The following is a 15,654-nucleotide window of genomic DNA, read 5'->3' on the forward strand; positions in this document are numbered from 1 at the left end:
AAGACAGGCAGCGCCCCAGTAATGGTTGTGCCACCACAGTATTACTACAAAACATTTAGTAACATAGGAGATTTCTATTATCATTATAATAGCAGTAAGAAAACCAGAAGAGAACTCCCTCCTCCCCAAAGTCTTTGAAAAACAATCACTTAGTCTAAAGTTTTTTAAATTGTCCATTTTAATTTACTGTAAAAGAGACCAAGAGCAATAAACTTGATTTCATACATACCAAATATTCTGCAAAACTTGGGAGGAAAGACATGCAACATCACTCTCCCTACAGATGACAAGCTTTAGTTTAAATGAGGCATTTTAATAGACTGACTCTAATCACTTAAAGCTAAAAGGTAATTTTGCAGTTCATGGCCGTAATCTGACAGTTAAAGACAATTTGTCTCATTCTGTAACTCTGCACTTACCCCTTGTTCATCCAGCTTCATAAGCTGTTCTGTGACTTTTGGAGTGTTGAAGGCCAGCCTCAGGCAATGGATATTCAGCTCAGGAACCACATACTCCAGCACTTCTTTTAGGGGAAGTCCCCTGGCTGTGCAATGCTTTGCAGTTGAAGGGATAGCGTCTTCCAGCACAGAGCCTCTTAATGTCATAAGCTAAGCACAGAAAACAAAAATAGCTTATATATTGAATTATGCACTGAGAAAAGGTTGATTAGCAATAGCAGTGGAGCAAAACGTACTATTTTCTCAATTCTCAATAGAGATTGAGGACATTAAGTAACTTATGTTGTGTGAAACACACTGATACACAAAATGTCACTCTATGATAGCTAACAGTAGTCAGAATATTTCAAATGATTCAACAGATTTAAGCTTTACAGGAAACTAATACTTAGAAAAGATTAGTAGTAGTATTTCTAGCAGTGCATTTCAAAGTGTAGAAGTACACTTCTCAGGTCTACCCACTGCCACATATAAAAGTGGAGGAAGTAATTTTCCTCCTCTTTGCTTGCTTCTAGCTAATATAGCTCCTGTAAATTTCTCAAGCTCTAACCAAACATCCTTCACAGTCTCCCCTGTATTGGATGTTATGGAATAACTCACTAGTACACTTACTTGCATTCTGTGCAATATAAATACGTGGTGTAACTTTGTTGGGAGATTTCCTGGATTATACGTACGTAGAAGAGACAGAAATCTATTACCGATGCTGAAAAGCACACCAACTCCACACACACCACCTGGTTTTGCCTGCTCACTTCTAGCTTCTTTTACTATCATTCCTGAACTGCTTACCTCACTGGTTCTGAATATGATCCGGTAGTTGTACTGAGGTCCATTTTCTTTGATTTCCTCTGGCTTCTCTCTTCTTATACTCACAGCTACTGGACCCAGGTTCTCATCTGCCCCAAAATAGTTCCAGTGTTCTTGCATATAAACAAAGAAAAAAGAATACACAAATAAGAGTCCATCTTTCTTCTTACATTTCTACTATATTTTCATGCTTAGTTGTTATATTGGAAATAAATTGCCAGCTCCGCTAGAGTCAATAAGAGCACATCTTCAGTGGTACTAGGATTTAATTCTTGTGCTTCAGGTCTCTAATGAGCTCCATTTATACAAGAAGAGTGAAACTCAACATTGCATCTCTGCTTAAACATGCCTAAACCAGGATACACCTCTTACATAGGCTCTTATATCAAAACCTGTTTCACTCGCATTGAACTAAGTCCAACCATTTCCCCCCCACCCCTTAAAAATAAAACCAAGAAAGTCAAATGCACCGAAGTGGGAAACTTGCCACTCTGTTAAAATGGGAGTGGTAAACAACTGTACTTAGCAAAGGATATAACTTACTTATTTTTGTATGGAAAAAGCAAAAAAAAGCCAAACAAGTTACTCAATCATAAAAGTGGAAAAACTGATGAAGCTGAAAAAGTTAAAAACTTGTTCATAGTAAAAAAATCAAAGCATAGTACCATGGAAAAATAGAATAAAGCACAAGAAACAAAGTGATTAGCACAAATATTTAACAGCGAAATGTGTAACAAGCCTAGAGTAAATTTGAAGTGCTAAGAGTTGAGTCTAAAACGAGTCTAGTTGGGAAGGTGGCAGAGAGGAGAACACAGGGCTGGGGAAATTGCTCACTAGCTGAACAGTAGATTATTTGAGATACATTTTTATATTCATTTAACTATACACGTGTCATGGCTTAACCTGGCCAGTAGCTAAAACCACCACACAGCCATTCGTTCATCTCCCCCCCTCCCAGTGGGATGGGGGAGAGAAACAAAAATTAAATATTAGAAAAGTATATTCATAAAAATTAAAGCTGAACAATTTAAGAGATTGGTGTTGAAGGCTCTTCTATTGCATCTTCTGAGCATTACGAACTATCTTGACTGATGACAGAGGTACATCACCATGAACGCAGCAACATATAAACAAAGCTGCACACATCTCAAGTGACAACTGAATTTAAACATACAGTAACTGAAAGGAGAATTTAAGAGAAACTGTCAAAAAATAGAAATTGAGCCTTGCACAAGAAAAGTAAGTCCTATGTCATCTCTTTCCATATGCTGCATGTCTGCATATATGAATGAATTTATACATGCACAAAAATAGAAAGTTAGAGCTGTCTGAAAAAATCAACAATTCAAAGAAGAAATGTGAAATTCAGTGGGATGAAAAAAGATGTAACTGCCCTGAAAGGAAACGTAACAATACTGCCTGAACTACTGTGTACAGATTACTTGTTAATCTTAAAACAATCAGAACTTTAAAACAACAAGAACTTTTACAGCAGTCTAAAATGAACAATTTCGCTATAGAGATAAAATGTAAAATATTTTAGTATCACTGTCAAGAACTGCAACTTTAAAGATACTAAAAATAGACACTGAAATACACTCCATCCAATGTGAATGGCAGTCATTTTTCCAAAGAATAATCACTTGTGGTGTTAAAAATTTGAGTGCCTCATTTTTTATTCTATTTCTTTTTAAAATTACACTTACTTGTTCTCCTATACTTTCCTCCAACAGACTAAATACTTTTCATGTAGGTGCTCTCTCCTTATGAACTCGTGCCCTAGAATTACACCTTTGTCTTCACACAGCTGTCCACCCCTTTAAGCCCTTGGGGGCTCAATTGTGTTCCCCAGTATCTGGTATTTTATTACCCTTTCCTCAGTGTTTTCCATTTAAGATTTCAGAGCATGCAATACATAAAAGAAACATGCTTACAGCATTATAAAGCCTGCTTTCCACCAAATTCCTCTGCAAGTCTTCAAAAGCCAATACTCCGCATAGAGGTAATTAAGATTCAAAATTCTTTTAGTATCTTGTGGAATATCCTGTAAATATTGGTGTAAGTTTTGGGTGACTGATTAGTCATGAGTGGGAAATTATGAATAAATTAGATCATCCATATAAGCCTAATTAAATCTTTGTATTAATCCACTGATATGAGCCCTGTAAATGCCAGAGATGATCTGTTGTTTAAAACCCCCAAACATCTTATTAGCACCCTAGTTTTTTGTTCATCCATTAACTTGCTTTTTTCAGGATGTTTATAGCTCACCAAGCGGTTTATGGCAGAGATGATCAATGCAGAAGCAGCACAACCACTGAGAACATGATATCAATTTTCTATCAGCATATTATCTAGCTTCCAGAATGCAAGATAGCTTGGACATCTCCACTCTAAACTGCTTAGTGACTTAAAAACATTGACGTACTTTTGCTTATACAATTGAAAATTTTACAGAAAAGAGATGTTGTTAATACATGCTAGAAGGGTCCAAAAATTATGGTAGAGTTTTCTGTATTGATAAGTGCACAGATAATAAAATTTATACAACTTGTAATCAGTCTAGCCTGCAATTGAGATGGAGAGTTTTCTCAGGAGAAATTACATCTTGAAGAGAAAATACATTTTGGAAGATTGTAAGAGGAATGCTTGAAGCTACATGAACACTATATCATTTGATTAACCTTTTCTCTATCTCCTATTAATTTGGGAAAATGTACACTATGGTGGAAGGAATTTTACACCTTTCTACTAATAGGAAATGTCTTTTGTCCTCTCTCCCTTCACTCTACACAGGGCAGTCGTCTTGCTCTCCTACCCACATTCTCAGTCCTCTCTTCATTCACATTGTCCTCTCCTCTATTCACATTTACTACAGGGTCATTCACTCTTTACCTTCCTTTTTATTCTCTTTCTCCTCCTCTACCCCACCTCTGTAGTCATTCTGCAAGCGACAGTATATATCCCGGTAACGTATCTGACTACTTTTCCCTGTGGTACAGAGTTTCTCGCATGTCTACCTGATTTTCCACTACATCCTGAATTTCTTCACATCCAACCATTTTCTCTTTCCTGTAGCACGAAAAGCAGTATGAGAATTTAAGCGCACAAAGCTTAATATCCAGTCTGGGAGTTTTACTGTAAAAAGAAGGGCTACATCACAACTATAATTGAAGAATTTTATGCTGAATGTGAATAGCACAGAAGACAGCTTTTTCCTCCGCCCCACACAGAACCTCATTGAAAGCAATACTTTTCAAGCTTGACATTACTTCATTTAACTACTGTTGAAACATTATTTAATTAAAAGACATTCAGGAGACATCTAGCAACAGCTACAAATTAATTTATAAATCCACACCAAAAGGAAATAATTAATTGCTTGTACCTGGTCTTTAAAACAGTTTACACAGACTTTTAAAAACAGTTAAATACTAATCATATAATTCAAAAGCCACTTCCAGTGAAAGAACCTGAGTGAAAATACTCATTTTCCTGGCAGATATTTACAAGTTTCCCTTGCAGAGGAAATCCAAGTAAATACACTTGATTTTGAGCGAGGAGGTTCTTTTGTGCTTTTATTCTATTTACATTTTGATATCATGTTCGATTGATGTATTTTGTGTAATCAGACTAGAAGGAAGAATCCCAAACATTTCACTTCAGAATGAAACTCGGCACCAAGCACTTCCTTCAAAGGCTACCGCAGCATTCACAGCACTGGAAAGCTCTGCCCTGCGTTTCTCTGGAAACAAGAGGGCAGCGTTTTTAGAGCTCAGTCCTATAACGTCTTCAGACTGCTGCTGCTGCTCATGACCAGACTGTTAACTGTAAATTTGCTGTGAAGTCTAGCCACATACTAGAAAGGTACCGATTTGGGGATAGAATATGCAGCAATTTAAAGCATTAGAGCAAAGGGTTTTTTTACTGGCTGCCAACAGTTAAAGGAAAGCTGACCAACGCCTCCTTCATTACAAAACCAGCTCAGGAAACTATTTACTTCGCAGTCAAGTCTTTCATTCTAAGCCAGTAACTCAAATTTGGCATAAACGGTAGCAACGTTAGCGACTACTGCCTGATGAGGACTGAAGCTAAATGGATGCTCTTGGTTCTTTCCATGAAAATCGTTAATTCCCAGATACAACTGGGGGGACAGAGAGAATAGACTGCTCCTCCGGAGCGATACACTCTTTCCTAAGCAATTAGACAAGCTGGTGGAAACAATTTTTTTTTTTCTATCCCTATCGTTTTATTATTGATAATAAAGAAGTCTTTAGTACCAAGCCATAGATAGGCTAATAAGCACGGCTTTCCTGGAAAAATACTTTATTGCTAATAATTAACCTGTTACCTTCTTACTGTTCCTTCAGTATCTGTTGCTGGCCTTTGCCAGAAGACAGGACTACAAGTTTTGGGTCAACCTAGGATGACTCTTCCCTTCTCTGGAAACTAATTTTATGTCCAGCAGCAGTGATTTCAAGGGGTTAGCGTCTCTCTTTTTTGTTGGTGGTTGTTTTGTGGGGTTTTTTTAATAAAATGAAGCATTGCAGTCAATAGTATGAAATTAATTGTGGGGGGCAGAAAGTTATACGTTTAAGTAAGAATCTTGCTTTCTCACAAAAAAAGACATCTTTTCCTACATTTCAGTAAGAAGGCCTGAACAACTTGTTCCTCCTTTCTGTCAAAAACCATACTTTTTATCAAAACTGAAGTTCATCAGCTGTCTTAACACATATCTTCTTAGAATATTAGTTGCAAGGGTTTATATCCAATCATGGGACAAACGAAAACATTACAATGCTCTGCAAGGAAAAAATAGTCCAGAAAGTAGTCCCAAAACAATCGACAGGTAGTTTGTTGAAATCTTCCCTTCCTCCCTCCACCCTTAACATTTGGTGCCACTCTGCAGAAAAGACAAAAAAACCAAACAAGTCCAACTTGTTTTCCTTCTGATTAATTCTAAAAGCACCATGTTTAGAAATATTTTATTTCAACAATCACAGTCGTTTAGAATTTTGCCCAGTACCAGTACACTTCGAAACATTTTTTTTGTTATTAATGATCTCATTTGTGTATTTCAGCCAGTACTCTGATTTTACTCCAGAGGGTCCAGATAATAAAGTTGCCTTTGGACAAAACCAAGCAGCAAGAGCTGAAAGCACACATACGTTATGGCACAAGTGAGAAAGCACGCTAATACTGAAATGAAGCCAGCCTTACTCTACCAGCTACCAAAGAGCTGAATCCAACCTTGTGAACTACCATTATAAAATTCTTTTCCCAGTATCTACACCATCTTTCTAACCTCCACTAAACTGTCTGCACCAGTATTTTCACATTTAAAAGTCTGGACACCAGGCCAGACTATTGTTTATCAATAGTTTTTACCACAGCTCTGTAAAGGGTCATTACATACAAATGCTCATCCGTTTGTGTTCATCGATGACGTTACACAAGACTCATCCATAAATGTCACATGCAAACATTTTACACTAACTAAAGATATTTTAATTAATTTGGACCATGTTAGTAATACTGCAGCTCACTGATGCCTAGCCCGTACACTGCTAAAATTTGAGATGCATCATCCAAGGAACAATACCTGTAAAGAATGAGCTATTACCTCCATATAATTAAATGTATCAGTCAAGTCACCATCACATTCTCACCAAATTACCCTGGAGAAATTAAAATGGACTATATAAATGCAATGGCTTTCATTGTTCTTTTTTTTTTTTTTTGAAAGACAAAAGATTAGCGGTGTGGGGGCTTTTTGTGACTAGACCTACTCTTCATTAAATCATGCTGACTGGCATCATTAATGATTTTTAACTAGCCGTTCTTTGTTGATATAGTCCCAAACTACCTGCTTTATTTCAGGTTGGAAGGAAAACAAACTAAAGGATTACAATTCTCTGGGCCATCACTTTTTATTCTTTGCAAGCTCTAGGATTACTTCAGTAGTTCTCCAGTTCTGTGAAATTTTCCCGGTTTGAAATCTTTAAAAGTTATTGTTGCTGAATCAGAATTCTTTGCTTCATACTTTTAAAGACTATAAAATTACCTAAGGCCTGCTGACTTGACTAGCTGATCCCACTGAAACTTTTGTCACTGTCTATTCCATTCACACCATCATAAAGATCTGACCTCCTCTTCAAACAAGGAAGTTTCTGCATCTTTGCTTGCTTCATGTTATAAAACCTTTCAGTCACAATTGACTTCTTTGTTTGGTTTTTTTAATGCTGCTTTATCACTATCCCATCTCTTTCAGATTAGTCTAAAGTTTGCTTGGGGAAAGACAATACACTGGGTGGTCAACAAAATGTGTTTGGTATTTGTAGAACTGTGAGGTTTGGACACATCTGATGAGTCTTCTAAGTACACTTCTTGCAGACAAAAACATCTCTGGTATGAACAATGCCCCTGGCTCGTGCCTGCTGGACTGAACACAAGCACAGTGAATTTAAAACTTAGTTTTAGGACTTAAGGAAAAAATAACAGCTTCTTCTCTCCCTCCAACCCCACTACATACACATACTGACACTTTTATATCTGGTTACCCCTCACCAATACCCTTAGGACTAGGTTATGTCGATTTTATCCAATTCGTCTTAATTAGGATTAGAAAGAAATGGAGTTATAACGGTGACTGGCATTGTAGTAGCATGAAGGTGTCGTTTCCCTTAAGGATAAGCCAAACTAACAAATGGCTGCTGCCTAAGGGCTGAAATCCCACTCTCACCTCCTTCCTCTTCAACTGTTCACCCTTCTCGCTTACCTGGCACTAGGCTTTGGTACTGCTCTGACTGTGAGGAAAGCTGATTTGACTCATTAAAACTGGGGAGAAATAACCAAGCCATAAAAAGCAAATTTATTGCGATAGCAAGATTTCTGCTTGGTTAGTAAACCGAACTGGCTTATCAAGTTTTCAGAAAACAAGAGAACTGGTACAAGGAAGGGGAAGGAATAAAGTCTTCCCCTTTTAGTGCTGAAATGCTGTTAAATCATGTCAGCTGTAACATGAAACTGCACCTTTAGCGGCTGATTGCAAAACTCACCAGAGTGATAAGGAATCAAATTGTTCCTGAGGGAGACAGATAGGAAGGTAATCGCAGGCAAAGGTCTCTAATCTCAGGCTCTCCCCTCCGAACAAACCTCATCCTGTACTGCGCATCTGGCTTACTGTTCTCAGGAAACCCATAGTTTTCCTCACTCCTTTCTCTCCAAAGGACGTGGATCAGCGCTCTCAAAAACCATGCACCAAGGGCTACCTCTCAGCCCTAGAAAGACTGCAGAACGAGGAGACTGTGGAAAGCATGACGAGAGCCACCCAACCAAAGGACAATGCAGGGAAGAACAGGCAGGAGATGGACGTATTTCAAGGCAAGGGAAAAACAGGAGACGAGATTATTAGCTGTAACACACAATTAACAAGTTGAAGTTTTTTTGAACTGACCATCCACTTATTTTAACCAGACATCCCTGTTGCTTGAATCTGCAAAAGAGCTGCTGTACTCTGTTTTTTCAGATACGTCATTGTCATTGCAATATATACGTGTGTATATATAAGTATGTGTAGTTATGTATATACAGTGATGGTTTCTTTCTGCAGAATCTGACAAATCAGAATTTTCTTTCTAGAATGATACCTAAAAAGAATATAATAAAAATCCGTCTTCCTAATTTATATGGTATTATTGACTTAAAATAAAACCTTCCACATTTTGAAATGGATGATTAAGATATTAAAATGTCCAAAGATTACTGTAAATGCTAACTTTCCAATCTGCACATTCTATTAAATCCTCAGTACATCACGTCTTGATGTGGAGGGAAGAAAGTTCTCATATTTTAGGATTTTATCTTCTTTTTTTAATCTTTCATGTGCCAACCCCTGCCCACTCCCATGGATACCAAAGCTGTGTTTCAAGACATTTATAACTTGTAGCCATCACTGTTACGTATGTCAGTACTAAAATCATCAACATTTTTTTTATTCCAACACTGTGAAAGACTATTAGACATAGCACGTACTGATCAGTAAAATATACCATGTTTAAGCACTAATGATTAAAAAAAATAATTCTTGCAAATACTATTATACATCAACTGAATTTTGTATGGGTAAACCAAAAAAATCGTTAATAAAACACAAGGAGAAGTAAAATTTACCTACCTTTCTGATAGAAGAATTTTCGATAATAATATGCACCAAGGTCTACATGTTCAACAATGTATCTTTTCACTCTGTCTAGATGTAAAATTAGATTCTCCTTGGGAACTTCCAGAACTGCTACTCCGGCATTCGTGCAATGGGAACTCAGAGTCGACTCAAACGAGGCACTTTCACATCCACTGAAGGAACCTGAATTAGATTTGGAAAGGCTGATCTTCCTCTCCCCTTCCCCACCAATCTCATTACGAAAATAAGGACAACTCATCACAAGTTCATTGCTTTTATCATCCCCCTGGTCCATATTGAGACTTCCTTTTGAATTCAGGTCTTCAGTGCTGCCCATTGGAGAATTGAAACTTGCAGAGTGGGACAAGGGTCCAGAGACAAGCGATGCTACAGCAGCAGCAGATGCACCTGTGGTCGTGTTCCTTCTTTTAATAACATTATGTCTGTTGATTGCCGCTTCATTTAAATCAAATAAAATACTCTGTACATCATAATGAGCAAAACATTTCGGACAAGTCCAAGGCTTGACACTATCTTCTGACCTGTTATCTTCAAGATCTGAAGACTTCCCAAGCTCCCCTTCACCTTTGGCATTGCGCAGCTTACGAAAAATGGATGAATCTCCTGTCTCTGATTTTGAGCGTCTCTTGAGTGGCTTCTCCCTTTCCTTAAAGAGTCTCAGGTTTTCCCTTTGAGTAATAGGTCCATCTATCACATCTAGAGAGAATCCTGAACCCTTGCTTCCACTGGCAATCAGGAGTTCACTGAGCTTAGTTGTGGCTGGGCTTCTCTGATCAGACTTTTCATCTTTATAGCCCTTCAATAAGTCAAAAAAACTTTCCCCTGAAGTTCCCTGCTTATCTATGGAAGATGTGCTGCCATACTCCCTGTGCAGAGATGGTCCAGATTTAAAAGTGGGTGAAATACATTCGTCAAAACTATCCACATCGAGCTCACTTATGGTAATGTCACTGTTGCTGCGTTGTCTTATTCTGCGAAGAGCTTTCCTTGGGGAACTGGGATAGCCATCAGGTGTAAGAAACCTGGAGTCTAGATTCTCAGATGGTCTGGTCTTGTTTTTAAGTGTGCTCTGGATGCTCTTTAACATGACAGAATCACTAGCATTCAGGTTAACAGAGCTTCCCTGACTCCCAGGACTGCTTTTAGAAGACATGCTGTCAAGGCAACTTGATGTTTCAATATCTTGACTAGATCTGCTTGCTTCCTTGATGTTCTCCTTCCTTGGGGGCCAATCAGCAATCCTTGCCCTGACCCCCATTTTAGGGACTCCAGGAGTAGAGGTAATGTGATGGGAACTTTCATTGCGAGGAGGTCCAACTGGCGCCATGACTGCAGATCCTAAGCTGCCATTCTGTGACCTAAAGCGCCTCATATAAAAGTCATCCGAGTGGACTTTTGAGGTGCCATCTGTTCCAACTGATACCCCCGTGGCAACAGCCCTTTCGGTCTGGGACCGCTTCAAGCTGGTCATGATCTTTCAGTATGTTCAAGCTTAGTAAGTTCCAAGGGAAAACACAGTCATTTCTGCTTTTTAAATGCACAGTTCTCTTTTGGAGAATAGTCTCCAAAATATACAATGGTTGCATGAGATCTTAATCACGGACATTTAAGGACACAGTTAAATGCAGGATGTCTAGAAAATTCAGATATTCAGTAGGTTTTGACAAGCAAAGATTTCCTTTAACTTTTGCATTTTAAGAAGCAGCCATGCTCTGATACATTCAAATTGTTTTAACATCACTTGCGCTCCAAAATGTCAGAGTTGTAATCCAATCGCTTATGCTTCTTTTAAGCCTGGAACAGAGAAAAAGGGAGATAAAAGCATTAATCATTTCATATATAACTTTTTTCATGATTGAAACTATCAAAGTAATTATTACACAGAATTAGTATTTCTAACAAACATGCTTTAAAATCTTGTTGATCATTATTTCAAAAAAGTAGAGCTGTGTTACATGGTGACAAAGAGTTTTCTAGATATTGTTGGTTTGCCTTCTGAAAAAATACTTGTGCATTTGGATTCCACACCTAAATACAATTTTTTCCTTATGAACTGATTAGCAATACTTTTTAGTTGGGTTAGCAGTCAGTTTTACGAAGCACAAGTAGGGAGCTAATTTCCTCAGCTGAAGTACACATACAGCATACATTTCCTGTAGAAACTATAGAGGAGCCAGATCAGGACTCCAAATTTTGTTTATAAATGCTTTAAAGAATTTACCATTTAAAAGTCATACATCCTTGGTTGCAATTAGGTATTAACAATGCCTATTCAATTTTTCCATTAATGTAAATAACTATGATATGCTAACAAAAAAAGGAAGGAAGCTAATTAGCAAAAAGATTACAAAATGGTAATAGAGAGAATGGCTGTCAATAACATCTATTCTGTGTTTTGCACAGCCTTATTTGCAGATTAGCTGGATAATCTGCACAAAGCATGTACTCCCTCTGCCCAGATTTCACAATATATATATATAAAGACCAAAGCTAAACAGAATCACATACTTTTAAATAACTTGATATGAAAAGTTCCATTTAATTTCCCTGGCTAACAAAATATTGTCTGCCACAGCTCCTGTATAATCCAGCTTTACAAAGCCGTAGAAATTAAATGCTTTCCCATACCTCACCAGGACCAAAGTGATTACAAAGCAGTTAGTATACTACCCTTTGAGGAGCTAAAAAAAAAAATTAAATAAATCCACAAATACATCCTTGCTAGTAGAAGACAAAAGCATGAGATTGTCAAGATAAAATCTTGCATTGCTGTGTACATCCTTTAACACAGAGTAGTTAATAATTTTCAAAGGCTGAACCTATTACACAAAATGTGGCCTTTACATATTTGCCAAATGTGTGCGCAGAGACGCTGCTGAACCAGCACCGCGTTGACAATACAGTATTGTCTACGCATCAAGGCTTTACAATGCTTCTACGGAAACTAGTACTTTCTGCAGTCTTTTCTCAAAACTGTGGAGTACTTTGCTCCCCACTAATTAAATATCAAGCCAGGGCACTTTCTGCCTCCAAAGGCGGCATGTTTTAACTTCACTTGCCATAGACAGCACCTCTTTGAAATAGCTGCTATTTATATAAAGCTGAACACATAAGGAATACTTAAAAAGCAAGCTGACTGCATCACACATAAGAATGGTGCAAGTGATCTAGTATTATTGTGTTTGCACAGCCATTTACATAAGCACAGTTACTTTCCTTGTAATTCTGCTACAATGATACTGCTGAAACAATAGTTTCTTCTACCTGTGTAATTAGAATAACTTTCGAAAGGCAGTCTATCCATGCAGCTGTTGCAAAACTACTGAATTTTCAGCTGTAACCTTTCACAAATTTCAAACGCTCTCCAGTCTAAAATATGATCAGACCAGCAAAACAACTGTGCACAAATCAGATCAAGGAAGGAAAAATGCAAACGCCGTGTGCCATCACATAACCTAATGTTCTGTCTATGCTTTTCAATGGTGCCAAAGCAAATAGCGTTTATGCAATAAGGTCTATGAAATGGGAATGCTGCACAGCCCTTTCTAAAGGGCTATACAGACCTGCTTTTATAGGGAGAATGGAAGGAAAATAGAACGAAAACTGGTAAGGACTTAAGAGCAGGAGGAAGACAGACTAAAAGGGGTAGTGAAGGAAGAGTCCAGCTAAGGGTGGAACACAAAACAGGCAGAAGTACAAGTGACCACTACCCCACACTCCTCTTCATAGCCTGCGATGAAACCCAAGATGTCTGTCCCTCGCCATTCCTCTTCCACCATCAATATCTCCAAAAGCAAAGTATACATCTCCTCCCCCTCAAGTGCTGGTCCTTACAGAAACAGATAACCTGCAAGTTTCTCATTAACTCTGGGGCAGAAGTTCACGGAATAGCTCTAAAAAATTCCTAAGCCTGGTGTTAACCATATAAGCATCCAAATGCTACCAGGTGTTGCCTCACACACACACACCACCACCCACCCACCCCCAATTATTATTTTTTTCTCTTTAAAAACTTCAGGGACAACTGCGCTAAATCAAGATATATAGCTATATAATCATATATATAAAAAAAGGAGCTCCGTGGAATTTATTCTTGACCTGTTGTACGTATGGTACAGCCGTTAGTTATACGACCACACGGTACGTTTTCCACATGAAATGCTTTCTCTGTCCCTGACTCAGCATTAAGGATGTCTCACTCTGGGGACCAGCTGTTTCATGTTCTGCGGGTTTTTGCTACTGTCCTACTTCATCTGCTGTAGCAGCTGGAATACAGGCAATTAATGGTTAAGGTAATAGTTGATATCTTACTCTAAAGAACTGAATTCCACCTTTGCCTGTGTCTATTTTTATATGAAATAAATCACTTAAAGCTTTATGGAGACCGTCCCTACTCGTCTGTTGTTGTTTCCCTAGCCCTTCCTATCCCAGTATCTAATTTGAGACCTAACAGTCTGATCTAAAAGGTTTGATTAGCTCCAACCAAAATAAAGTGAGAACATTACATTGTAATAACATTAAAAATTCCAACAGGATAGGTCCTGAGTACACAGGTCATTGGATTTAATGGAAAAAGAACAATAACTGCGATCTGCACTTAAACATTTTCTCATATTCATTACTTGCAAAACGCGACAGCATCAGAGTGAATCACAGTTGATTTAAATGACCATCAGTTACCAATAACCAGACGATATTATGAACTAGAAAACCTGTAGAAAGTTAAATATTTAAGTAGCAGAATTGCTAACACAAAATATATAGTGTATTAAAATTAGGTGCAACTACAAAATAGGCAGTATGGTATCTACTTCTAAAGATGACAGCAGTAATTGTAATGAATAACAATTCCTATTTCATTACTATTTCAATATAGAAAAAAAATCAATGTAGAGCTACGAATGTCTATACAGACAGACTACGGCGAGGACAAAGTAGCATAGCCAAGGAAATGTATGCTTCTCCAATTCATCTGAACTTATTGAGGAAGCCAACAAAATACTCAGATGAACTCCCACATATAAAAAGCCATAAATGAAAACCACATGCAAAAACTTTTGAGAGGGGCACATTTACATTTAGTACTGATTATATCAATTAAAAAACAGTTAAGAGATCAAGCTTAGAAAACCGATGATCTGCTTAAGAGATTGCATGCCATAATCAGTACAGCAAGCCAAGGATCTTTTGAAGATGGATCTCAAATCCTTAGGACAACATTCTTTGTTAATTTTTACCAGCATGGGAGTACTTTGCATCTGTAGCTCATTTTAAATTGAGAATAAGCAAACCTGCTTTCATTCATTCCCCTTCTATTTCTACCTTTTTCATCACTTTGCTCCCTCCTCCAAAACTGGGGTTCCAATCATAGGACAAAGGACCATTCTGATCAAACTAAAAGGTCCTTGTAGCTGCATCTTAAGACAGTTCTGCGGCTCTCCATCATTTTAAAAGTGCAGGTAAGACAACAGATCTTGATTTATTATTCCCCATGACTGAAGTTAACCACTAAGAAAATGAAGACAACCTACCAGTCAAGATTGTGTCCAGAGACTTTTGGATTACAAAGAAGCAAATATAAGCAGTTGATTGAGAAGAAATGTCTCACTCAAATCAGCTCAGGCTAGTAAAATAACACAACTACAGCACACTAATCAGTGTCTATCTTGGATTCAGGTAACCAAATAAGATAACATCTTATTCAGATGAAGCATCAGGCTTGATCCCCCTTTCTCCTTTCGTCTCACAGACCATCTATTACAGTTTTTCCTAGATTTAGTTTATGTGGGATCGTGCTGGTTTTCCTTACAAAGTAGTGACTTTACCCACAACTGAGTCTTACTTGAAGAGATTTAATAATTTGTTATCTGCTGGGAACATGCTGAGACTTCAGACTGCAGGATCAGAGATTCTAATGATCTTAACACTCTGGTATTGACAGAGATTGATTTGGGGGCACCAAATTATTTATGATTCATAATGTTCCAGAGAAAAGACTTCATATTTCACCATCAGCCCTCATTAAAAAGTGTCAATTTTAATTATAAATTTGGGAATGAGGGAATCAGTTCTCAAATTCTAGAAAAGTCTCACTTTTGCCAAGCCTCCATAACCCCACTCTCTCAACGCCCCCCCCCCCAGTCACAACAATAAAATATAGTACATGGTGGTAAATGCAACATA

The 15,654-nt window shown here is 37.8% G+C and overlaps 1 protein-coding gene across 19 annotated transcripts in view; it reads right to left on the reverse strand.

Moving 5' to 3' along the window:
* The window catches only part of SIPA1L1 (signal induced proliferation associated 1 like 1), a 221,405-nt gene that overhangs the window by 65,490 nt on the left and 140,261 nt on the right, over positions 1–15,654 (reverse strand). For all 19 annotated transcript variants that reach the window (XM_054826598.1, XM_054826599.1, XM_054826602.1 and 16 more), the window contains 3 exons: positions 9,445–11,265; positions 1,251–1,381; positions 420–608 (listed from right to left, as the gene is read on the reverse strand). In XM_054826598.1, coding sequence (XP_054682573.1) covers positions 420–608; positions 1,251–1,381; positions 9,445–10,942 — 1,818 coding nt within the window. In that variant the 5' untranslated portion in view covers positions 10,943–11,265. The remainder of the gene's footprint in view (positions 1–419; positions 609–1,250; positions 1,382–9,444; positions 11,266–15,654) is intronic.

Source organism: Grus americana, chromosome 5 (assembly GCF_028858705.1).
Source record: "Grus americana isolate bGruAme1 chromosome 5, bGruAme1.mat, whole genome shotgun sequence".
NCBI classification, from domain to species: Eukaryota; Metazoa; Chordata; class Aves; order Gruiformes; family Gruidae; genus Grus; species Grus americana.